A 22,983-nucleotide genomic window follows, 5' to 3' on the forward strand; every position below is an offset into this window, starting at 1 on the left:
CCTGGCGTCTCCTCTCAACACCAGCAGAGCTTCACAAGCCTGGAGACATCCTGAGACCTTCTGTTACTGCTCATACTGGCTGGTGGAGGAAACGTTCCTGGCTGGAGCTCCACTCAGGAGGTTTCACCTCCCCCAGGGTGGTGAGCCCAAAGGTCAGAGGTCACCATTTACGTCCTGAAGATCCAGGACGCAGCAGCCGTGGTGGCCTTTGAGCCCCCAGGTGTGCTGCAGCAGCAGTTATTGATCTGAGGAGGTCACCTGAGAAGGTGAGCAGCCGTAACCATGTTCTTCTACAGCTCTGTGGTCAGAGCAACACAGAACCAGGAGGTTCAGAACCAGGTGAGGTGAGGGTCCAGAGCAGCAGCAGGTCCTGACACGTTCAGTCAGGTAACGGAGAGGTGGAACCTTCTCCACACGTGTGCTTCTGTGTGAGGGTGGAGGAACATTTCTACACAGGCTCCAAGAACCCGCTGAGACACCTGGAGAACATCTGCTTTACATGAACATCAAACCTGAGTTTTCCTGAAAACGTTGAGTTTTTAATCAGAATTGAATGTGGAACATGTGGAGACAGTGAGAGAAGATGGAAGCAGACGTTCAGCAAAGCCTCTGGACCCCGACGCCCTCACAGAGGAACCACGTTTCTGCTGAACCTGCAGATAAAGCTGACATTGTTTAAGACCCTGGACGTCCGTCCGTCCCTGGACGTCCGTCCGTCCCTGGACGTCCGTCCGTCCCTGGATGAGACCAGCAGTTAAATATAGAAGCTGAGACGCAGCCGTGACCTTTCAGCCGCCGGGTCCAGTGAGCAGAAGCCTCCTGATCAAAGTCTGGGTCAGAACCAGCAGCTTTTCTGAAGGACAGTTTGAGCGTCCTGAACGTTGAGCCGGTCTGGTCTCCTGTGGCGTGCACGTGTGGTTCCACACACTCATCTGGGCGTCCGAGGCCTTTACATCAGTGGGGGGACGTCCGGGTCATCCACAAACCCTTCACCTGGGATGGAGGTACGGCTGGTGGGCGGAGCCAGCCGGCACATTTCCAGAGGGCCCTCCGGGGTCTCCCGAGGCACGATGGCGCCGAGGTCCAGCACGCGGTGGCTCCTGGGGTCCACCTCCAGCCTCTCTGCACCTGGGCGGGTCCTGAGGATTTAAAGGAGCAGAGGTTCAGGTGTGTCGTGATGTTCAGGTGTGTCACGATGTTCAGGTGTGTCACGATGTTCAGGTGTGTCGTGATGTTCAGGTGTGTCATGATGTTCAGGTGTGTCGTGATGTTCAGGTGTGTCACGATGTTCAGGTGTGTCACGATGTTCAGGTGTGTTGTGAGGTTCAGGTGTGTCACGTGATGCTCAGGTGTGTTGTGAGGTTCAGGTGTGTCACGTGATGCTCAGGTGTGTTGTGAGGTTCAGGTGTGTCACGTGATGTTCAGGTGTGTCGTGATGTTCAGGTGTGTCACGTGATGTCCAGGTGTGTCATGTGATGTCCAGGTGTGTCATGTGATGTTCAGGTGTGTCGTGACGTTCAGGTGTGTCATGTGACGTTCAGGTGTGTCGTGACGTTCAGGTGTGTCGTGATGTTCAGGTGTGTCGTGACGTTCAGGTGTGTCGTGACGTTCAGGTGTGTCGTGATGTTCAGGTGTGTCGTGACGTTCAGGTGTGTCGTGATGTTCAGGTGTGTCGTGATGTTCAGGTGTGTCATGTGATGTTCAGGTGTGTCGTGATGTTCAGGTGTGTCATGTGAGGTTCAGGTGTGTCATGTGAGGTTCAGGTGTGTCACGTGAGGTTCAGGTGTGTCGTGAGGTTCAGGTGTGTCATGTGACCAACCACAACAACAATCGCCCCCCGCGGTTACATGAGCTCCATGTTGCAGCTCTGCTGGGATGGATGCTGGGATGGGGGCAGATCCAGTGATCAGAACCTTCCTTCAAGCCCGGCTGGCTGAGACCCTCCTCACCGTCACGTCCACCTGAGGAGGTGAGGCAGCGCCTCCTCAGGTGGACGTGACGGAGAGGAGCAGCACAGCCAGTCTGGAGCAGAGGCAATAAGCTCCAGGCAGCAGATTAATAAGGGTCGGGGGGGGGCAGTAATTCTGCTCCAACGTGCAGCAGCAGCAGCAGCAGCTCTTCATTACTCTGCACATTCTGCTGTTTACTCAGAGCGTCCGGCTGCCAGAGGACACAGAACATCCTGTCTGGTCCACACAACAGAACCAGAACCTCCCACAGAGGAGAACACACCAAGAACCAGGGTTATTTTATTAACCAGCTCTGGTCCCACAGGCCTAAAAGCTTCACTCTGCATGTCCAACCTCGACCAAACCGAACAGCTGGGGGTTGGACTGGTTTCTGACTGGTTTCTGGCTGGTTATTGCTGGTTACTGGCTGGTTATTGCTGGTTTCTGACTGGTTACTGGCTGGTTACTGGCTGGTTTCTGACTGGTTACTGGCTGGTTATTGCTGGTTTCTGACTGGTTTGTGGCTGGTTACTGGCTGGTTATTGCTGGTTACTGGCTGGTTATTGCTGGTTTCTGACTGGTTACTGGCTGGTTATTGCTGGTTACTGGCTGGTTTCTGGCTGGTTCCTGGCTGGGCCAGGCTTCAGTGAGGGGCCGTTATCAGCACCAGTAACCAGATCAGCAGGTTCTGCTCAGCGTCTGGAGCCACTGATCCACTCTGGCTCGGCCTGAGAGGGCACAGGATCCACATCCAGATGAGCAGCAGATAAACCCAGACCATGAGCTCATGTTCTGCAGTCAGTCATCCCATAATAGTCGTGGTGTTCTGCTTCTCTGGGAATCCCAACAGCTTCCAAGGAGCTTTCCAATCTTCTGGTTCCGTCTGTGACTGTAGAAACATCTCCTGTGGTGTTTGAGCTGAGCCTGGTGGGCTAATATGTGCTAACGCTGGGCGCTAACAGGAAGTGGCGGCCCCAACATTTGGTTTTCCCTCACTGAGCAATAATCCCAAGCACGTTTCTCCTCAGACGTTTCTGATGAGTCTGAAAGAGTCAAACATCATGAACGACATCACTGAATTAGAGACTAATAATTAAAGCGAGACGCAAGAGTCGCTAAATTTAGCTGCAGGTGGTAACGGGCGGCTAAAGCTAATGGTCAGCAATTCTCTGTAGATGGATGGACTCATTAGCTCAGGGCTCCTCGGCTAATGTCCTTAAATCCAAGATGGCTGCTTGTAATGGGCCTGAGCAGCACCAGCCCCCCCGGTCGTTATATCTCACAGGTAATGAGGACCTTCTTATCATCACACTGGCAACGAGCCCCCAGGAGAGCTGCCAGACTGATAAAGTCATCAGTTTTAGAGTTTTCAGAGGTCGGGGGGGCGCTTGGTATCCAGCACCGCTAATAGAGCTGCTCGTTAGGCTCATTAGGATCCAGCTCCAGTGGAGGCTGGATGATGGTTGCAGGGCCACTTTTACCTCTAACTGACCCTAAAACACAACAACTCACTGTCTAAACTTTCAAGAGAAGAGAAATGCTGCTAATCTGGGGCACAATGAGGAAATGGTTGCTATGGGAGATGAGGAGGAGGTAAACAGGAAGATTCACTCCGAATCCTGATGGTTTGGGTCCTCACACAGGAACATTCTTCCCACGTTACAAAAAAGCTTTTTCAAAGTTTGTGTTGTTATTTACTTTTGGTCAGTTTTTTGTAATAAGTCATTGGGGGCGGGGGTCTATCCCACAGTCAGGCTTATGGGGCGGGGTCTATCCCAGCAGTTAGAGTCATGGGGCGGGGTCTATCCCAGCAGTTGTCATGGGGGTGGGGTCTATCCCAGCAGTCAGAGGGAGGAGCCTACCTGGACAGGTGACGAACCCACCACACACACACACACACACACACCACACACACACACGCTCTTGTTTACCTCCCTTGGACGCTGCTGCAGACACCAGGAAGGAAACTCCACCAGAACCTGCTGCTGACTAGTTTGATCTCTGCTTTTCCTCCACTCTACTGGATCACCTCTCATCCTTGAAATCTACTGGATCTCTCTATCCCAGCCTGGATCTTAGATCTTGATTCATCATTATTGATCTGAAGCCAGTTATGGCCGTCGGGTCCATCAGAGCCAGAAGCTGAGTGAAGCTGGCATGCTGCCAGGGGTCAAAGGTCATTCCCACTCGTGAACGGCACCATCACCCCCCAGCACAGACACGTGTGGGTGGGGGTGGGGGGGTAACAGCTTCCTCTGTGGGGCCTTGATGGGGCCGTGTGAAGGACAAGTGGGGGCCGGGTGATAAAACGGTGATGACATTAGCAGGAGAGCGCCGCTCTGGGCCGGGACCAGATGGACCAGAGGCTTAATGGACCCGTGAGGTCAGCAGGTTCAGCTGCTGAGCACACAGAACCCAAATGGAGCTGGCCCAGAGACGTGGACCCTGGTTCCTCTCTGTTATTAGCATTAGCAACAGCTAACCACTGTTTTTACCTTTGCTGGTCCTGGCTGGAGCTCCTCTGAGGGACCGGAGCGCTGGCTGGACGCCTGGTCCTCAATGTGTCTCCAGCCTGGAAGACAGAGGTGAGAACGTTCTAGGCCCGTGACATCGCCCCCTACAGGCGGTTCAGGAGACGCCCCCCTCCTGATGCCACCTGTCCCGTCTCTGCAGGGTCACCGGGGCCTGGACCTACCCTGGACATGGTGAGGAGCAGGTGTCCTGTTGTCTGGGACCTGTGAGCGACCGAGCTGTCGGGCTTCACCTCTGCCGGCAGGACCACCTGGAATATCTACAGGTGTGCAGCCGGATTAGTCTGAGGCTGCAGCACAGACGTCCTGCAGCGGGACGGCTGCAGCACAGACGTCCTGCACCGGGACGGCTGCAGCACAGACGTCCTGCAGCGGGACGGCTGCAGCACAGACGTCCTGCACCGGGACGGCTGCAGCACAGACGTCCTGCAGCGGGACGGCTGCAGCACAGACGTCCCGCACCGGGACGGCTGCAGCACAGACGTCCTGCTGCACAGGTGACCCACAACCCCCCCGGTCCTACGGTACCTTTCCTTTGACTGTGACCCGGGCAAACGTTGGCTGGACGTCCACGTCCATCAGGGATGTGTCCATGTGTCTGTGGGGACGCAGAGACAGGAAGTGACACGGGAACCTCGGCTCCTCTGCTGTCATCACACTCTCACCTGTAAACTGCCAGGTCCAAAACTACCGAGTTGGTGTCGTCGTCTTCAGTCAGGCGGAATTCAAGCCTGCAAACACACACACAGACACACACCACACACCACACACAGACACACACACACCACACACACTCACACTCACACCACACACACACACACACACACACACACACACACAGACACACACACACACAGAGACACACAGAAGAGACGCAGGTGATTTTCCTTCCCAACAGTTTTTCACCTGTTTCTTTCCTAACCCCGCTGCAGCACATCAAAGCATCCAGGTGTGCTTTGATCTTCTCCCCGGCCCAGTTGTGTTCTGCCCTCAACAGATGATGAAGGATCACCTGACCTCATCATGTCCTCCCCTCATGTTCCAAATGAAATCAGTCAGGATTTAAGGCCTCGGCTCTGTGGCCTTCACCTGGACATAAACCTGGGGGGGGGGGGGGGCAGGAGAGGGGGGGCATGAGGGGGGCAGGAGGGGGGGGGGGGGGGGGCAGGAGAGGGGGGGCATGAGGGGGGCAGGAGGGGGGGGGCAGGAGAGGGGGGGCATGAGGGGGGCAGGAGGGGGGGGGGGGGCAGGAGGAGGGGGGGGGGGGCAGGAGCAGCCCCCACAGACCTGCACCAACAAATCACTAAGTGAAGGCTGCAGGAGGATGTGGAGGCCCAGAGATGGGGAACATGGAGAACCACACCAGGAACCACACCAGGAACTGAACCAGGAACTGAACCAGGAACTGAACCAGGAACTAACCCAGGAACTAACCCAAACTCCATCACAATCCAACATCTGAACTTGTTTAATTACTTTGGCTCGTTGATGTTCAGGGGTCGACCTTCTGCAGTGACCAGTGTCCTGGGAGCCTTTGGCTTCTTCCCTTTGTTCCTGCAGAGACACAGAGAAGCAGTCTGCATGAGTGTGTGTGTGTGTGTGAGCGTGTGTGTGTGTGTGTGTGAGAGACAACAAGAGTTATGAGCTCATTGGGGTGAAGGAGAGAGCTACATCTGCTTCAGGGTTGTTCATAACACACACAGAAGATAAGGTGCTCTCTCTCGCGGTCACACACTCCCACACACACGTGTGAACAGCAAAGGAATAAAGGTGAACGCAGATGTTTCCTCTGGTCTGAGGGAGTGGCCCTGAATGCAGATGTGGAGCGAAGCTGTGTGGGCGGAGCCTGTCACATCAGGTGATCACAGCTGGAGCAGCAGCTCCAGCTGTGATCACCTGATGTGATCACCTCCACCTCAAAGTCAAAGCTCCACCATTCAGGCCCTAACTCTGTTTTCAGAGGGGGGGTGGCCCTCCACCATCCCTCCATCCCTCCACCACCATCCCTCCACCACCATCATCCCTCCATCCCTCCCTCCACCACCATCCCTCCATCCACCATCATCCCTCCCTCCACCATCATCCCTCCACCACCATCCCTCCATCCACCATCATCCCTCCCTCCACCATCATCCCTCCACCACCATCCCTCCATCCCTCCCTCCACAGACAGAGCGAGAGAGAGGGAGGGATGGTGGAGGGAGGGAGCAGCACCTCATTAACACCTCTGTTCCAGCCACCTCCGCATCAGCTCTCATTAGAACATTAACTGACCCGAACAACCAGGTGCTGAGTCAGTCCACCACCAGCTGATGCCCCCTGTGGGGGTCCAGAGGACGCAGAGGTTCTGAAGCTTTGTCCCAGCAGAACCTGCAGCCAGAACGTGCTGCTAACGGTTCTGTCCCTCCTGAGCGGAGCAACAAATCAAGCGTCATGACGGGGGGGCTGTCTGATGAAGGCCTCCCTGGGCTGTGAATCACCTGAGCCTCAGCACGTGGTGCATCACTCAGGTGGGGGCTGTGAATCACCTGAGCCTCAGCACGTGCTGCATCACTCAGGTGGGGGCTGTGAATCACCTGAGCCTCAGCACGTGGCGCATCACTCAGGTGGGGGCTGTGAATCACCTGAGCCTCAGCACGTGGCGCATCACTCAGGTGGGGGCTGTGAATCACCTGAGCCTCAGCACGTGGCGCATCACTCAGGTGGGGGCTGTGAATCACCTGAGCCTCAGCACGTGGTGCATCACTCAGGTGGGGGCTGTGAATCACCTGAGCCTCAGCACGTGCTGCATCACTCAGGTGGGGGCTGTGATACACCTGAGCCTCAGCACGTGGTGCATCACTCAGGTGGGGGCTGTGAATCACCTGAGCCATTAACTGTGGAGAGGTGGAACCCCGGTTCCAGCTTCAGAACCTCAGGCTGCTGCAGCAGCTCAGTGAATCACCTGAGTCTTGCTCAGCTCTGCTCATGAGGACCAGAGCTGAGCAAGACTCAGGTGGACGTCTCTGATGACAGAAGAAGCAGCGCCGCTGTGACGGCGCCACCGTGTGGCCGCCCTGGGGCGGTGCTGCAGGACCGGCCGCTAACGTTTGGAGCGCCACTCACTCCGCCGCCCTCTGTTTCTCCTCCAGGTGACGATGAGCCTCCACACGAGACTCTGGGCTGAACTCGCAGGGTGTGTTCCAGAACCGGTCTTCCAGGCCGGGATCCTCCTCCTGGTTCTCCTGCACCCAGAGCCTGCACACAAGCAGCAGGGGTCAGTCTGGACCCGAGGCTTCGCCCCCCCCCCGGAGCACCTGCGGGCAGCTCCTGCTCTGAAGGGCTGGTTCTGGTCCAGAGTCCGTCAGTAAGAACTCACAACTGAACAGGAAGTACACTCACGGCGTGCTGGTGACCCCCCTGCTCTCCTTGATGTGTGCTTCCTGTCTTTCACGTTGCCTCCTCCTCACATGTTCCTCCTCCTGCTCCTGGAGCCCCCCCTTTAGCTCCTCCATCCTCTGACAGGCTCGGATCCGCTCGGACCGGCTGATCTTTGCTCCATCCAGCCACTGATGACACACAGTCAGTCAGAACTTCTCCAGGTGGACGCGTCCAGGAGACCAGCTCCTCACCTGAAGGTCTGACTTCCAGGCCTCCTGCTCTGGACTCACCTTCAGCTGGGGGAGGGCCACCACCACGTACTCCCTGTAGCCCTGGAACTTTGTGCAGGGGTTCCCCACCAGGAACAACTCCGTCAGGTGGGGGTTGTGCTTCAGACGCTCCACGCTGCTCAGGCGACCCACAAAGTTCACCGTCAGATCCAGCTTCTCCAGGCTCTCACAGCCTGGAGACAACAGGACAAGGAGGGGTCAACGGAACCTTCTCTGAGCTGTGAAGCCAAGCTAAGACAATGCTAAAGGTTAGCTGATCCTGTCCTAACTGTGAGCATTAGCTCCGCTAGCATAGTGACTGTAGCTTTGATCTTCATCCTGCGGTGCAGACGGAGTCTTCCTCCTGTCCCTGGACAGGGAGCTGCCTACTGACCTTCCAGGTTTTCAATGACCTCAATGTTGTTCAAGGCCAGGTTCAAATACTGCAGCTTCTTCAGGTGACCAAGGTTCTCTGGAAGATCAACAAAGAGGAATCATCTCATGACCTTCAACATCTCAGCAGGAAGACCCTCCCAGGTGTGGTAGACGTGCTGGGTCCAGCCTCACCCATCCTGGGGATCAGGTTGTTCTGCAGGTACAGGATCTTCAGGTTCCTGCACCACCGGTCCAGGTGCTCAATCTTCTCAATGTTCTGCTGGTGCAGAGAAACTTCCTCCAAAGAACAGATCTCTTTGTCGTTATGCTCGGCCCGCATGCGGATCATTTCCTCTGTGACTGCAGCGCCGCGTCAACAACAACAACAACAACAACAACAACAACAGGAGCACAAACTGTTGGGATCTTTACACTCGTGTGGAATGAAACGACATTCAGCAAAACGAAACATTTCCAGTTGACATAAAACACGACATCCTTGTAATAAGTCGAGATAACTAAATATGAGAAATATCACGATTATTAAGACAATTGTGATATTTGATGAAAACATGGCTACAAGTTTTAAGGTTAGCCTCTGGCTAAGCCAAATTAGCGAATTATATCGGTGAAAGTTAAAAAAAATAAGGCAATAACAACACATTTTAACGGTAGGAGTGTTTGGAGTAGTTAGTCAATCATCTTTTCAACATTTTTAACTAAATCTGTCACTTGGTGCTAATACTTGCTGCTATCGCCTGTTAGCTAACACACGTTAGCAAAAATAAATTACAATTCGGCAAAAACGCATCAAAAACGTATGACAGATCTTGTAGAAACGCAGATAACGGAGATTATTGCGGTTACATGTGCGGTTGCGAACTTACTGAAAACCATCTTGTCTCTCAGTGAATTTGGTTTCTATGGAAACCGCCCCCTGGCGATGCGTTTAAGGACCGTAGGAAAATACACCGACAATGGTCTGAAATGCTGCATTCAGGAGCGTCGGCCAAAAGCACTCAACAATGTCGAGAGTTCAGTTTTTATGGAATTTGGTGACGTATTTATGCGCAACAGTCTAGCTGTAGTTTGTTTTCTGTCGGTAGTTGTCTGTAGTCGACTGTAGTTACTCGCCAGCAGTGATGTAGGCAGGTGAAACCCAACGTAACACTCGTAATATTGCAAAGCTCATTTGACGCATCAAACCCTTTTTGGCGCTTTGATCTTTAGAATTGTGTTTTGATCTGATTTCGGCGTGAAAGGGCGGGAATACGGATTTCACCGTTGTCTGTGGTGACGGTGGCGAATTAGTTGATCTTCTTTCACAAACTTCAATGGAAGCCGAGTTTGGTCCTGCTTGTGTAGCGTCATGTCAACATGCCCAAACCCTTAGAATACCCTCTTTTATTGTGAAAGAGAAGAAGAAGAGGCTTAACGGAAGTTGTTCTCCACACGAGGACTGGGAGGCGGAAGTGACCGCACAGCAGCAACAACAACAACAACAGCGACGCTCGTCATTCTTGGGCTGAAACCGCCGGACCAGCGCTCTGCCCGCCGGACCATCGCTCTGCCCGCCGCCGGACCATCGCCCTGCCCGCCGCCGGACCATCGCTCTGCCCGCCGCCGGACCATCGCTCTGCCCGCCGGACCATCGCTCTGCCCGCCGGACCATCGCCCTGCCCGCCGCCGGACCATCGCCCTGCCCGCCGGACCAGCGCTCTGCCCGCCGCCGGGGCTGCTCTCCCCGGACCTGCGGCCTCGTTTACCCGCTTCCCGTCGGGATGACGCGCTTCGCGGCGTTTCGGTCTCAGCTGACGTCCATCATGGAGGCGCTGAGCCGAGCGGCCGTGGCGGAGATCTGCGAGCTGCTGGACGACAGCTGCGCCGTGTTGCAGCTGGAGATCCGCCGCAGCCACGCAGAGAACCAGGCGCTGCGGAGGAAGCTGGAGCTCATGCAGGACTTGGTGGCCCGGGGACACCGGGACGGCGGCCCGGGTGAAGGTGAGGCGGAGTTGTGCTTTCAGCCTGCAGCCCCCCCCCGGTCTGGTCTGAGACGTGACGTTTTTCACCCAGATTGCGGCGCTTCCTCTGGAGCCCCGCAGCCCAAAAGTAACCGCAGGAGAAACGGAAGCGGACGCGTGGGTGTCGACAGCGCCGCCTGCAGGCGAAGATGTGAGCGATGAAGGAGCTGTTGCGCCTGGTGTTCCACCGCGTTCCAGAACTTCTGGCTCATCCGGTTCTGTCTGCTCCTCAGGATTCACCTGCGGGTGGTGCGGAAGCGGCTGGTGATCGAGATGGGATGGAGGAGAGAAGCATAAAGACAGAAGACGACGACAAGCTGCTCACCAGAGAAGAAGGTAAGACAGAACCTTCAGGGGCCTCCTGCCTGGTTGATGTTGATCTGAGTTCTGCTGGTTCTGAAGGAGCAAAACCGCACTTCCTGGTTGGTGACGACCCAAAGGGAGGAGCCTCCAGGATGAGGACGAGCCCTGGCGTGGACACGGCGCCATGGGAGCCGAGCGCCCTTCAGCATCGGTCCACCGGTGCTCCGGGTTCCCCCACACGTGCGCTCCTGGGGGTTCTGGGACGAGGCCCGTCTCAGGAGAGGCGAGGTGCGTCTGTGACCGGCGCCCAGCGCTCCGACCCGACGTGGAGCCGAGCTCCGCCTGGACCGCGCCGGCCCCGCCGGTGCTCCCGGCTCCCTTCTGCCGGCGCTGGGCCCGGGCGGCTCCGGGGCCGGTCCTCTGGACCAGAACCAGCACTGCAGGGACCGGCGCTTCGTCTGCAGCTGCTGCAGGAAAGGCTTCACGTCGTCCCGGAGCCTGGAGACGCACATGCGCGTGCACACGGGCGAGCGCCCGTACAGCTGCCCCCAGTGTGGCAAACGCTTCACGCAGTCGGGGCACCTGAAGACGCACCAGAGCGTCCACACGGGCGAGCGGCCCTTCGCCTGCCAGCACTGCGGGAAGAGGTTCGCTGGGCGGCAGAACCTGAGGATCCATCAGCAGAAGCACCACCCAGCGGAGCGGGGCGGGGCCTAACCACCGCCACCCAGCGGAGTGGGGCGGAGCCTAACCACCGTCACCTGTCACCCAGCAGAGTGGGGCGGGGCCTAAACACCACCACCCAGCAGAGTGGGGCGGAGCCTAACCACCGTCACCTGTCACCCAGCAGAGGGGGCGGGGCCTAACCACCGCCACCCAGCGGGGCGGAGCCTAACCACCAACAACCAGCAGAGCGGGGCGGAGCCTAACCACCACCACCAAGCAGAGTGGGGCGGAGCCTAACCACCAACAACCAGCAGAGCGGGGCGGAGCCTAACCACCACCACCCAGCGGAGCGGGGGGGAGCCTAACCACTGCCACCCAGCAGAGGGGGCGGAGCCTAACCACCACCACCCAGCGGAGCGGGGCGGAGCCTAACCACCGCCACCAAGCAGAGTGGGGCAGAGCCTAACCACCAACAACCAGCAGAGCGGGGCGGAGCCTAACCACCACCAACCAGCGGGGCGGAGCCTAACCACCAACAACCAGCAGAGCGGGGCGGAGCCTAACACCACCACCAAGCAGAGTGGGGCGGAGCCTAACCACCAACACCAGCAGAGCGGGGCGGAGCCTAACCACCACCACCCAGCGGAGCGGGGCGGAGCCTAACCACTGCCACCCAGCAGAGGGGGCGGAGCCTAACCACCACCACCCAGCGGAGCGGGGCGGAGCCTAACCACCGCCACCAAGCAAAGTGGGGCAGAGCCTAACCACCAACAACCAGCAGAGCGGGGCGGAGCCTAACCACCGCCACCCAGCAGAGGGGCGGAGCCTAACCAACAACAACCAGCAGAGCGGGGCGGAGCCTAACCACCACCACCCAGCGGAGCGGGGCGGAGCCTAACCACCACCACCAAGCAGAGTGGGGCAGAGCCTAACCACCAACAACCAGCAGAGCGGGGCGGAGCCTAACCACCACCACCCAGCGGAGCGGGGCGGAGCCTAACCACCGCCACCCAGCAGAGGGGGCGGAGCCTAACCAACAACAACCAGCAGAGCGGGGCGGAGCCTAACCACCACCACCACCACCCAGCGGAGCGGGGCGGAGCCTAACCACCGCCACCCAGCAGAGGGGGCGGAGCCTAACACCACCACCCAGCGGAGCGGGGCGGAGCCTAACCACCGCCACCAGCAGAGGGGGCGGAGCCTAACCACCACCACCACCCAGCGGAGCGGGGCGGAGCCTAACCACCGCCACCTGTCACCCAGCAGAGTGGGGCGGAGCCTAACCACCACCTGTCACCCAGCAGAATGAACTAGCTGCAAATATTGACTTTCATAATTACAGCTGTGGAAAATTTAGATTTTTAATCCGTGTTTTTGTGAGTTTTGTGATCTTTTTCTCTCCTCTGAGCGCAGCAGTAACAAAAAACCTTCATGTTTGTCAGAATTAGAAAGAGATTTAGAAACCACGATTTAACACCAGTAAAAAATGAGTTTTCTGTTGATGAGGAGAAAAACATGTAATAAAGATCATTAGTGAGTCTGAAGAACAGCAAACACTGTTCAGCTTCTTTCGTGAGGAGACAATACGGCGCCAAAAGGATGAATTATTTCCACACGTTAGTTTTAAACTAAACTAAAAACTAATTTGATGGTGAAACATCCCACCATCATTTTCGTTTCGAGGTTTCAAACCTTCTGGAGAACAAGTGAAGCTACAGAAAATGATCATTTGTTTCAAAAATGATCAATATTTTGCCGGAAATGCCTTCATACACTCCGCGTTCGATGCTCTTATTTTGAAGGCAGCCGCTTTTTTGGAGCAGGCAGGAAAACGGATATCCGGCTTTTCTTCTGACCGCCGTAAAACGCCTGAATCGCGAACATCTCGATCCGTCAGCGACGTCAGGACTCGGCCTTGGTCGGTGTCGGTTCTGGTTGTGGTGGTGGTTCTGGACATGGCCGCGCTGAGCAGCAGGGTTCTGCAGGAGCAGCTGTCCGCCATCATGGGCGCGCTGACCAAAGCGGTGGTGGCGGAGATCTGCGAGCTGGTGGACGAAGGTTACGCGCTGCTGCAAATGGAGATCAGCAGGAGCCGCAAGGAGAACCAGGACCTGAAGAACAAGCTGCACCTCATCGAGTCCATAGTGGTCCGGGGAGGCAGCGGGGCTGGAGGGCCGGTGGCGCCCGGCGAGGAGCCGGACACCGACCACGGGGGTGGAGGAGGTGCTGGAGGAGGTGCTGGAGGTGCTGGAGCAGGTGCTGGAGGAGCAGGAGGAGGTCCTGGAGGAGCAGGAGGAGGTCCTGGAGGAGCAGGAGGTGCTGGAGCAGGAGGTCCTGGAGGAGCAGGTGCTGGAGGAGCAGGAGGTCCTGGAGGAGCAGGAGGTGCTGGAGCAGGTGCTGGAGGTCCTGGAGGAGCAGGAGGTGGAGGAGTGGGGGAGGTAGGCAGAGCCTTTATCGTGCTGGTTTCTCAGTAACTTCTGATAAAACAGCCATTTTAGAACATCCTTTTTAATCATGACGTTTGTGTGTAAATAGTGAATTTTAAACCTTTAATTACACCTTTTCTCCGACATTTAGTGTGATGAGGGAAGGTTCCCAGTGTCCTCCTGATCTTCATTGAACTCTGAATCTAAAGAGGTGTTGTAACCATGTAATAACATTCGGATTCCTCCTTTCAGTTTCTCCTGACATCGACCGTCTAGTAATAACAGGACGCTGCTGGTCGGGTCCACGTGTCTTCGGCCCTAAACTGCTGCGGCGGCACCAGGAAGATAAATAATAAGAGAATATAAATAATAAGAGAATATAAATAATAAGAGAATATAAATAATGAGAGAATTCTAAGAGCAGATTAAAGTGCAGGTTTGTGGCCAAAAACAGGGATTACTTATTTGACCTGTTTGGTTCCAGGTGATCCGGTTGACGTGATCAATCGACACATTTGGTCTCATTTACTCTTGAGGAGGTTCTAATTGCCTGAATTAGCGTTTGTGTTACGTCGTATGTTATAACGCGTTTATTACACCGTCTCTAACACAAGTGTGATGTTGGATTTCTGTCTCAGTTTCAGCTTCCTGAGGTGGTTTTGATCAAAGATGAGGACTCGGACACCGAAGGTTCTGTTGGGGAAGGTGAGTAGAACCCTTGACGAGTTGGTTTGAGACTCACCTGATCCGGTGATCCGGTGATCCGGTGATCCGGTGTTCTGGGCGGCTTCAGCACATCCCTGTCCAGGATGATTAAACGCTCTCGGAGCATCCAGATGTTGTTTAACCTGGAGCATCTTGTCGTTCAGACGGAGCGAAGCCCAGCGAAGGAGGGGCGGCTGCTTCCTGTCGGCTGCTTCCTGTCAACCAGCGCGGCAGGAGACGCAGGACAGGAAGTCCTGAGCGGGACGGCAGGTCCGTCCTGGACCAGCCGTCCCTGAAAGTGTGCAGAGTGGCACCAGGGCCGCAGATGAGGAGCACATCTGGGTTCGTGCTGGACGCCCCTGGCGGCGACGCCGGGCTCTCCGGCCACTGTGCTGTTGGGGACGAGCCCACCGGGTCGGTCGGCTCCCACGGTGCCTCCGACGTTCAGCTGGTCCACCAGGAGTACCAGCAGCTGGCATATTTCGGTGACGCTGCTCTGATGGAGTCTGATCCAAACCGGACAGAACTGGACTTCGGCCTCATGTGGGAGCGGCAGTCCAGAAGTCAGCCGGGCTTCGTTCATTCCTGTCCACACGGAAGCCCCGAGGGCGATGAGCTCAGAACCACAGCGGGTTCCATGTCCACGGACTCTCAGCTGTCTGAAAGCGGCAGTTCTGGGTTCGAATACGAGAACGTGGCCCTCCGGGTCACTCCCAGACGGGCGGCGGCGGGCGTGGGCGACGCTTCCTCTGCTCCGTCTGTAACAGGACGTACGCCACGTCTCAGAACCTGGAGGTCCACATGCGGATCCACACGGGCGAGAGGCCCTTCAGCTGCGAGCAGTGCGGCAAGAGGTTCACCCAGTCGGCCCACCTGAAGTCCCACATGAGCATCCACTCGGGCGAGCGGCCGTACCCCTGCAGGGCGTGCTCCCGCAGCTTCATCGTCCGCTACAGCCTGAAGCTGCACATGAAGAAGTGCCACCCCAACGTCCCCAACGAGTGACGCTTCAGCCAACAGCGCCGAACAAGTGCCTCACAAAGTGCTTCTAGGACCCCAGAGAACGGAGGGAGGAACTGTAGTTTGATACTCCATTACGTCATTTCTGCTATTTTTTAACTACAACAGTGACGCTTTGATTTGAATCAGTTGTTTAGATTATTGTGAAATAATCAGACTTTTCTAAATGTTTGATATGGGAGGACAGACAGAGGAGCGTAAATGGACGAGGGGAACCAAATAAAGCTCCTCCACGTGCAGGCGTGTTGCTCAATGACGCCTCGGCGTTTTTAAGGTCCAGCTAGCAGAAGCTAGCTTTGGTCCGTGTTAGCTTCACCTCAGAATATGAATGTTGGAGAAGCAGAGAAAGTTGCTGAGAAAACCCACAAAGGTAAAGGAGAAGGCGACCACGCTGCCGGACCTGCAGCCAAAGCTGATCATCGTCTGAATCAACGTTTGCATGAGAACCTGCTAACGAGCACATCAAAGAAATGGGTTCTGTTCAAGGTGCAACATCAGAGGAAATCTTGAAATGTTCCCTGTCACCAAGCGAAGCGTGAACAGCTTCATGTGAGATGATAGTGAAGCACTTAAACCCTCGAGGAGAAGCTGGTGGGTGGGAGCAGGAGGCCGACAGGTTGGTGGGTGGCTTCTCTCCTGGCATTGCTCCCATTTCCCAACTTCCAGTGAGTAAAAATGGGATTCTAAAAAGGTTTGCTGTGTGTTTATTTGATTGAGAACAACGTGTTGATGTTAACTACAAAGATTCAGAGATTTCTGCTGAATGAAAAACGTGCTTCTGCTCAAAAAAGGGTGAAAACTCTGGAATACAGTATCGACATCCATCGGCGAGGCCTAATCTATCCACCAGGGGGCGGTGTGGCGCAGCTCAGGTCACTTTAGAGCCACGAAGAAGAAAGTGATCGATTCGGTTATTGACGCCTCGTAGACCTATTAGAGATCGATAAATAATCTCTGTGGAAATAAAATAAATAAAAAATCTACGTATTTATTTTTATTTATTTGCGTTTCCACAAGAAAACAAACCTGCACATCATCGGTTCGCTATTCAAGGAGGCTAAATAATACCAATAAATACGTACAGATTTATTGATTTATTTTAATTTTTATTTTTATTCTGTTCACGTGCATCCGCAGATTATTAAAAAAAGAAAAAAAATTAAATTTTATAAAAAGAAAATTAAAGATTTTTCGCGCATGCGCCCTCCCCCAGACGTTGGGGTTCGCATCGCTTCCGGGTTTCGGGGCTGTTTACATTTCGCGGAGGCTCCACGTTCCGGTGAAGCGAGCGCGAGATCATTTGGACCCAACGAACGTCTCCGGGTGTCCCGACGCAGCGGCCCAGATGTCCCCGGTCGCCGCCTTCCACGCGCAGCTCGCCTCCATCATGGAGGTTCTGGCCAACACGGCCGTGGCGGAGATCTGCGAGCTCGTGGACAGCGGCTACTCGGAGCTGCAGCTCGAGATCGCCCGCAGCCGCCGCGAGAACGAGCAGCTGCGGAGGAAGCTGCGGCTCATGGAGCTGCGGGCGGCGCGCGCCAGCGCCCTGCGGGCCCTGGCCGGCGGCGGCGGCGGCGGCGGCGCTCGGGCTCCGGTTCCCGGTCACCATGGCGACCATGCGAGGAGAGCCAGAGCCCAGCGAGGTAACATCCGGGTCACTTTGGTGTGTGTCGAGATAAAATGCACACAAACAAACGCCTGGGACGGGGGACAGGACCTGGTGGGGGGAGACAGGACCCTGGGTGGGGGACGGGGCCCTGGGTGGGGGACGGGGCCCTGGGTGGGGGACGGGACCCTGGGTGGGAGACAGACCCTGGGTGGGGGACGGGGCCCTGGGACGGGGGACAGGACCCTGGGTGGGGGACGGGACCCTGGGACGGGGGACGGGACCCTGGGTGGGGGACAGGACCCTGGGTGGGGGACGGGACCCTGGGACGGGGGACGGGACCCTGGGTGGGAGACAGGACCCTGGGACACCGGAGGCTGACCAGTCAGTTCTTTTGGTTCTGCACCAACTGACCCGACCAGCTGGTGCCCCCATCAGTTCCAGTACCAGCTGGGAGCTGATGGGTCCCAGTTGATCGTCCTCCTGGATCCACCCGAGACTTTGTCCCCCCCACTGGCCTCGTTGCCCAGAATGCATTTCAGTGTAAACAACAACAGCAGGTCTTTGTTCCTGTCCCTGATGACATCATTGCCCCCAGGTGAAGCCGCGGCGGCGTCCTCAGCTGCTGCTCAGGAGCGGGGCTCCGGGGCCCCCGGGGGCCTCTGGACCCGTCAGGGTAAGAAGATGGAGGAGGTTGGTGTCACGGTCGCCGCTCGGGTTCAACGTCATTCTGTCTCTCGTAGGCCACGCCCACCGCCGAGGCCGTGGCGCCGACCATCAAAATAGAGGACGGCGGCGCATCTTGGTCCCCGTCGGAGCTAAATCGTAAGTATCGTTTACGTCGGGAACCTTCGCAACCCGAACGAGCGAATGACGTTACGGTTTGGGGTGATTAGCTTGTAGCATCGCCGGGCTAGGCTAACGTTGTCGGACATCTTCTCGTCTTTACAGTTTGATCATTAAAAATCAAATATTGGCTTCACACTTCTGCTTTTTTAACCTCTAGAGGAGTTTTGTTCTGTCGTTGCCGAGGAGACGGAAGCCCCGCCCACGTCCATCAAACAGGAAGTGTCAGAGGAGAGTGATGGTTCGAGATGCGCTTCCTGGATGTGTGACGTCACTTCCTCCTGCTGGTCAATCCAACAAACCCCGAACACGGATTCTGTCACTACCCAGAATCCTTTGAGGGAGGAACCAGGCCACTCGTTAGCGCTGAACGCCACTGTGGGCGTGTCCTCTGATTCTGGGGGCGGCGGCTTGTCTTTGAAGGAGGCGGTAGCAGAGCGGCAGCAGGGGGCGCCGTTACCCCCAGACCGGCCACAGCTTCGCGCGAGGAAGGCAGCAGCCGACAGGCCCAACGCGTCCCACAGGCGGGAGCGCGGGAGGCACCAGGACGGCGCCGGCAGGGGTTCTGGTCCCGGTCGGGGGGCGGGTTCTTCCAGAGCGTTCGTGTGCAACTGCTGCGGTAAAACTCTGGCCTCCTTGAAGAACCTCAACACCCACATGAGGGTGCACACGGGCGAGAAGCCGTTCGTCTGCGCGCTGTGTGGGAAGCGCTTCTCCGACCCCAGCAACCTGAAGCGCCACCAGAGCGTCCACACGGGCGAGAAGCGCTACGGCTGCGTCCACTGTGGCAAACGCTTCGCCCAGTCGGGCTCCCTCAAGGTCCACATGAGCGTCCACACCGACTGTAAACAGTTCAGGTGTTCCTCCTGCGGCAAGACCTTCATCTCTGGCAGCCACCTGCGCCGCCACGCCGCCATGCACGCCGCCGTGCACGCCACGGAGCGAGAGCGTCCGCCGCCCTTCAGCGACCACTGAGGCTCATCGGGGAGGACCGAGATTCTGGCCCAGATGAGGATTAAGACCAGCGCACCGTCGTTAAGGGACGTTCTCCCCTGAAGCTCCCTCACCTGGATTCACAGGTGATTCTCACCTGGATTCACAGGTGATTCTCACACCAGACTGATCAGAGTAATCAGAACCTTTATTGGGACCAGGACATATTTATAAACAGGAGTAGAACCTGCCTCCAGGACCAGAGGAACCAGAACCACAAAGTAAAGTGTCATCTGTCGGACGTCCAGCAGGGGGCGGAAGTGAGGAGCCGTTTAATGTGTAAAACTCGTGAATAAAGACGTAAATAAAGTCTTCATGAATGTCAGAGTGACGTGAGACGTGTGAAGAACGTTGAAGGGTTCTCTTTAATGGTTCATTATTGATAACTGATCAATACAAACTGATCCTCTAATAAACACTGATCAATAAACACTGATCAATAAACACTGATCCAAATGTCTGTGGCTTCATCAGGTTAAAATATCAAAAGCAATAAAAAAAAGAGGTTTATCACATAAATAGCTGATTAGTACAAGAGTCTCCGCCCATAATCAAAGGACACGCCCATTCTAGCGAAGACACGCCCCCTTCGTCATAATTTGTCAAAAGTGCTTTTTTAAGTTTTGCCAAAAGAGTTAAAAAAAACTGCTGCCTATCAAAAATACAGGTGACGTTCTAGAGGAGGGCGGAGCCTCCCACAGCCTCATGACACCTGTGTGTGTCTCTGGTGTGTGTGTGTCTGGTGTGTGTGTCTGGTGTGTGTGTCTGTGGTGTGTGTGTCTCTGGTGTGTGTGTCTGGTGTGTGTGTCTCTGGTTTGTGTGTCCGGTGTGTGTGTCTGGTGTGTGTGTCCGGTGTGTGTGTCTGGTGTGTGTGTCTCTGGTGTGTGTGTCTCTGGTGTGTGTGTCTCTGGTGTGTGTCTCTGGTGTGTGTGTCTGGTGTGTGTGTCTGGTGTGTGTGCAGCGGCGCTCCTGTGCCAGCTGAAGGTGGCGAGGGTGCGTTCCAGTCCTCCACCACCGGGGGGCGCTGCAGCCTCCGTCGGCCGTCACTCGTTCCGTGAGCTGATGTCCTGAGGCAGTGGGAAAGTCAGCGTTTGTACGTGTGTGTCGGACTGAAGCGGCCGGTTGTGTGTCGTGTCTCACCTCCGTCTTGGCCCGCCTCCACCTGCCCGCTGGCCCCGACTTGGTCAGACCTGTTGAGCGTGGACAGAGAGACGCTACGCAGGTGATCCTCAGAACTTTCTGAGTTTAGCATCCACGTTAGCTTATGCTAATCAACGTTAGCTAGTGTAGAAGACGAGGCTCCTCCCTCCGACGCCGCTGTGACACGTTACTTACACGCAAAGGTGGTGATCAGCCCAGACGCCCCCGCAGCCACAGCGGCGCTCCACAGGAGACACCTGCACAGGTACAGACGGTCAGTCCTGCAGGTCACCTGACCACCGCCACCTTTCCACTGCGCTTCAGTGACATTTACCCAGAGTTCACAGCAGCGACGATGAAGATGACGAAGATCGAAAGGAGGACGGTTGTCATGGTTACACCTGAAACACAACATGAAGAACGCCAACATGTTAAGCGTCTGCGTGAGCCCATGAACAGGAAGTGGCCGCTCACCTGTGTGCTCAGGTGAGACCCTGCCGCACGAGCCGCCTGTGTACAGGTGTGAGGGGGGCGGGACTTCAGCGAGACCGGCGAGCGTCTGCTTGGATTGACAGATCTCTGCACCAATCTCCTCCTGGATCAGGACCGTTGGAGGCGGAGTCATCTTGCCCGGAGGGGGCGGGGCCTCAGTGTGGTCTACAGGAGACACGCCCGTAGGCTTCTTATGGTCACTCTAGCGTTAGCATTAGCATTAGCATCAGTGGCTTCCTTCAGGACATGTGAGAACGTTACTGACCGTACGTGAACCCGTGACCTTTGTCCAGGTCAGCGCTGTCCAACTCTGACCAGGTGGACTTGTCCAACTGGTCGCTCTCTGGTCTGGTCCTGTCCCAGAGGTGGTTCTGGTCCCCTTCTGCAGTAAAAACCCCTCTGAAGACCTTCTCATCCAGCCACGACTGACAACCTTCTGTCACGTCACTCAGCAGGCGAGCCAGGGCGCCGGTCGGGCGCCGCCGGCGCCGGAAAACCCTGAGAGCAGAAGCGCCTTCGTGAACCCGTGGAACACATGCACGTGTGCGTGTGAGGCAGCCGCTCTCACCTGACCAGCCTCTCCTTGTAGGACACGCTGGTTTTACAGGGCGTTAGCGACACGTTGCCGTCATGGTCCCAGGAGAAGCTGTCCTCGGTGACGCTGTAGTAGCCGTTGGTCAGGAGGCGCGGGGAGCGGCGGCAGGAGCACAGCTGGCTGCCGTCCGCCGAGGGATGGCAGATGTAGGAGGAGTCAGGAGACAGCAGAGACACGTCCAGGCTGAGGGACACGGACAGGACGCTAGCCTCCAGCACACCAGAGCATCCTCACGCCTGTTTCTGTGTGTGCTAGCATGCTAACAGCTAAAACTACACTGCTCTCGTCACCGGTGAAACGAGAAGGTTCCACCAACAGAAGGTTCCTCTCACCTCTGACAGGCTTCACTCCTCAGACGACGTCTGATGGGAGAACCTGAAGAGGAGAAGAAGAGGTTAAAGAAAGAGCCGCTAGCGTGTCGCTGCTATCGGCCCGTTTGTCCAACACCAAGAGACAGAGGGACGTCTCCGAGACGCTTCAGCAGCAAGACGACGTACTTGTGACAGCTCCTGAGAAGAACATGTTCCTCCTGCACAGACGACCTCTGGAGATCTGTGGGTCACCATGGAAACACACACACACACGCACACACACACGCACACACACACACACAGATCACACCTCAGAGCACGCTGGAGGATCAGAGGGGACTATTTTTAGCAGAGCATTAATAGCAGGACTATGTGGAGGGTGTGTGTGTGTGTGTGTGTGTGCGTGTGTGTGTTATTAATAGCCTCTGAAGGATCAGAGCTCAATTTAAACATTGCAACACATCCCGTGCTTTGACAGGAGTGAGACGGTTCCCAGTCACTCCTGATCAGACCAGTCTGAGCTGGAACAGAGAACAGCAGGACGCTACCGTTGAGCCTGTTTCCGTGGCGACGGCGTCCTTCTTTACTCTCTGCTGCGTTTGTTTCCCATCCTGCACAAAAGAGTTTCTCTGGTCAGTCCAGCAGGGAACGCTGGGAACAAACGAGGAAACCAGCTTCTGCCCCCCCCCTCGGGGAGCCTCTTCCCAGCATGCCTTGCCGCAGCTGATGATGTTGGAGGAAATGACGTCATCGCCAGCAGCATCAGCACCACATTGTTTATGCGTCTAAAACCAGAACTCTCTAAATAATGATGTTAAATTGAGCAATACTGACTCCATCAATGTTGACTGCTTCGTTTGATTCATATATTATATAGTTAAATGTTTAAAAACCCGAACTAGATCTTAGTTTGTAAACGTCGCTATCGCTACTGTTATTCTCCAATATATTCAGGATAAACTTCAAATCCTCCCAGAAAACGCATTAAAACATGTAAATTAAGCTTTAAAAAGTGGCGGAATAAGAACCAACACTCACGTTTAGTTTTTCTATTATTTCACCAACTTTCACTGTTCCAAAACGTCACTTGATTCTAATATTTTTAAAGTTTGTCTAAACGTGAAATTCCATAAAAAGGGAGCTGACCTGTTTCCAGAAGAACTGGAATGATCCTGGACTCTTTCCTGGATTTCTTTTTTTGGGTTTGAATCCAAACAGGTTCTGTTCGGAACCCCGCAGCAGTGACCGGAAACCTCGCCCACTCAGCGGAAATGGCGTCAAAATAAACTATTAGTCCACCACTTCCGCTCCTGGACTTCACCATAAAAGTCTCTAAAGGTCGTTTTTAGCTATTTGATCAGTTCTGTAGGATACT

At 55.7% G+C, this 22,983-nt stretch overlaps 3 protein-coding genes and 3 long non-coding RNA genes across 8 annotated transcripts; 3 read left to right on the top strand and 3 right to left on the bottom strand.

Moving 5' to 3' along the window:
* Positions 1-517: 517 nt before the first annotated feature.
* dnaaf11 (dynein axonemal assembly factor 11) lies at positions 518-10,019 on the bottom strand. 2 transcript variants are annotated; one of them, XM_057057292.1, is made up of 12 exons: positions 9,372-10,019; positions 8,677-8,844; positions 8,504-8,581; positions 8,131-8,303; positions 7,862-8,028; positions 7,586-7,717; positions 5,957-6,034; positions 5,146-5,211; positions 5,014-5,078; positions 4,645-4,740; positions 4,445-4,521; positions 518-1,139 (listed from the first exon to the last, which is right to left on the bottom strand). In XM_057057292.1, exons 1-12 carry the CDS (start codon positions 9,379-9,381, stop codon positions 990-992), a joined length of 1,260 nt encoding a protein of 419 aa, XP_056913272.1. In that variant the 5' UTR covers positions 9,382-10,019; the 3' UTR covers positions 518-989. The 2 variants fall into 2 exon arrangements, with proteins under 2 accessions (XP_056913272.1, XP_056913271.1); XM_057057291.1 differs by having other exon boundaries at positions 5,009-5,078.
* A 35-nt stretch (positions 10,020-10,054) lies between these two features.
* On the top strand, positions 10,055-11,254 carry LOC130539173 (uncharacterized). Its single transcript, XR_008954038.1, has 4 exons — positions 10,055-10,485; positions 10,558-10,656; positions 10,739-10,841; positions 10,908-11,254. It is a non-coding gene; the product is annotated as an uncharacterized LOC130539173 (long non-coding RNA).
* A 136-nt stretch (positions 11,255-11,390) lies between these two features.
* On the bottom strand, positions 11,391-13,038 carry LOC130539174 (uncharacterized). The gene is made up of 3 exons (XR_008954039.1): positions 12,727-13,038; positions 12,072-12,140; positions 11,391-11,521 (listed from the first exon to the last, which is right to left on the bottom strand). It is a non-coding gene; the product is annotated as an uncharacterized LOC130539174 (long non-coding RNA).
* Positions 13,039-13,815: 777 nt separating this feature from the next.
* Positions 13,816-14,841, top strand: LOC130539177 (uncharacterized). The gene is made up of 4 exons (XR_008954059.1): positions 13,816-13,912; positions 14,052-14,111; positions 14,539-14,605; positions 14,770-14,841. It is a non-coding gene; the product is annotated as an uncharacterized LOC130539177 (long non-coding RNA).
* A 418-nt stretch (positions 14,842-15,259) lies between these two features.
* LOC130538982 (zinc finger and SCAN domain-containing protein 10-like) lies at positions 15,260-19,520 on the top strand. The gene is made up of 6 exons (XM_057057049.1): positions 15,260-15,609; positions 16,417-16,497; positions 16,763-17,288; positions 17,830-17,907; positions 17,975-18,056; positions 18,238-19,520. The coding sequence occupies exons 1-6, from the start codon at positions 15,407-15,409 to the stop codon at positions 19,050-19,052; spliced, it is 1,785 nt and encodes a 594-aa protein (XP_056913029.1). The 5' UTR covers positions 15,260-15,406; the 3' UTR covers positions 19,053-19,520.
* tmem71 (transmembrane protein 71) lies at positions 19,417-22,890 on the bottom strand. Of its 2 annotated transcripts, none has more exons than XM_057057335.1 (11): positions 22,755-22,890; positions 22,157-22,219; positions 21,795-21,849; positions 21,630-21,672; positions 21,271-21,480; positions 20,968-21,200; positions 20,685-20,867; positions 20,545-20,611; positions 20,406-20,467; positions 20,211-20,260; positions 19,417-20,137 (listed from the first exon to the last, which is right to left on the bottom strand). In XM_057057335.1, exons 3-11 carry the CDS (start codon positions 21,817-21,819, stop codon positions 20,114-20,116), a joined length of 897 nt encoding a protein of 298 aa, XP_056913315.1. In that variant the 5' UTR covers positions 21,820-21,849; positions 22,157-22,219; positions 22,755-22,890; the 3' UTR covers positions 19,417-20,113. The 2 variants fall into 2 exon arrangements, with proteins under 2 accessions (XP_056913315.1, XP_056913316.1); XM_057057336.1 differs by having other exon boundaries at positions 22,157-22,331; positions 22,755-22,860.
* Between the last annotated feature and the right edge of the window lie 93 nt (positions 22,891-22,983).

Source organism: Takifugu flavidus, chromosome 15, assembly GCF_003711565.1.
Source record: "Takifugu flavidus isolate HTHZ2018 chromosome 15, ASM371156v2, whole genome shotgun sequence".
NCBI lineage: Eukaryota > Metazoa > Chordata > Actinopteri > Tetraodontiformes > Tetraodontidae > Takifugu > Takifugu flavidus.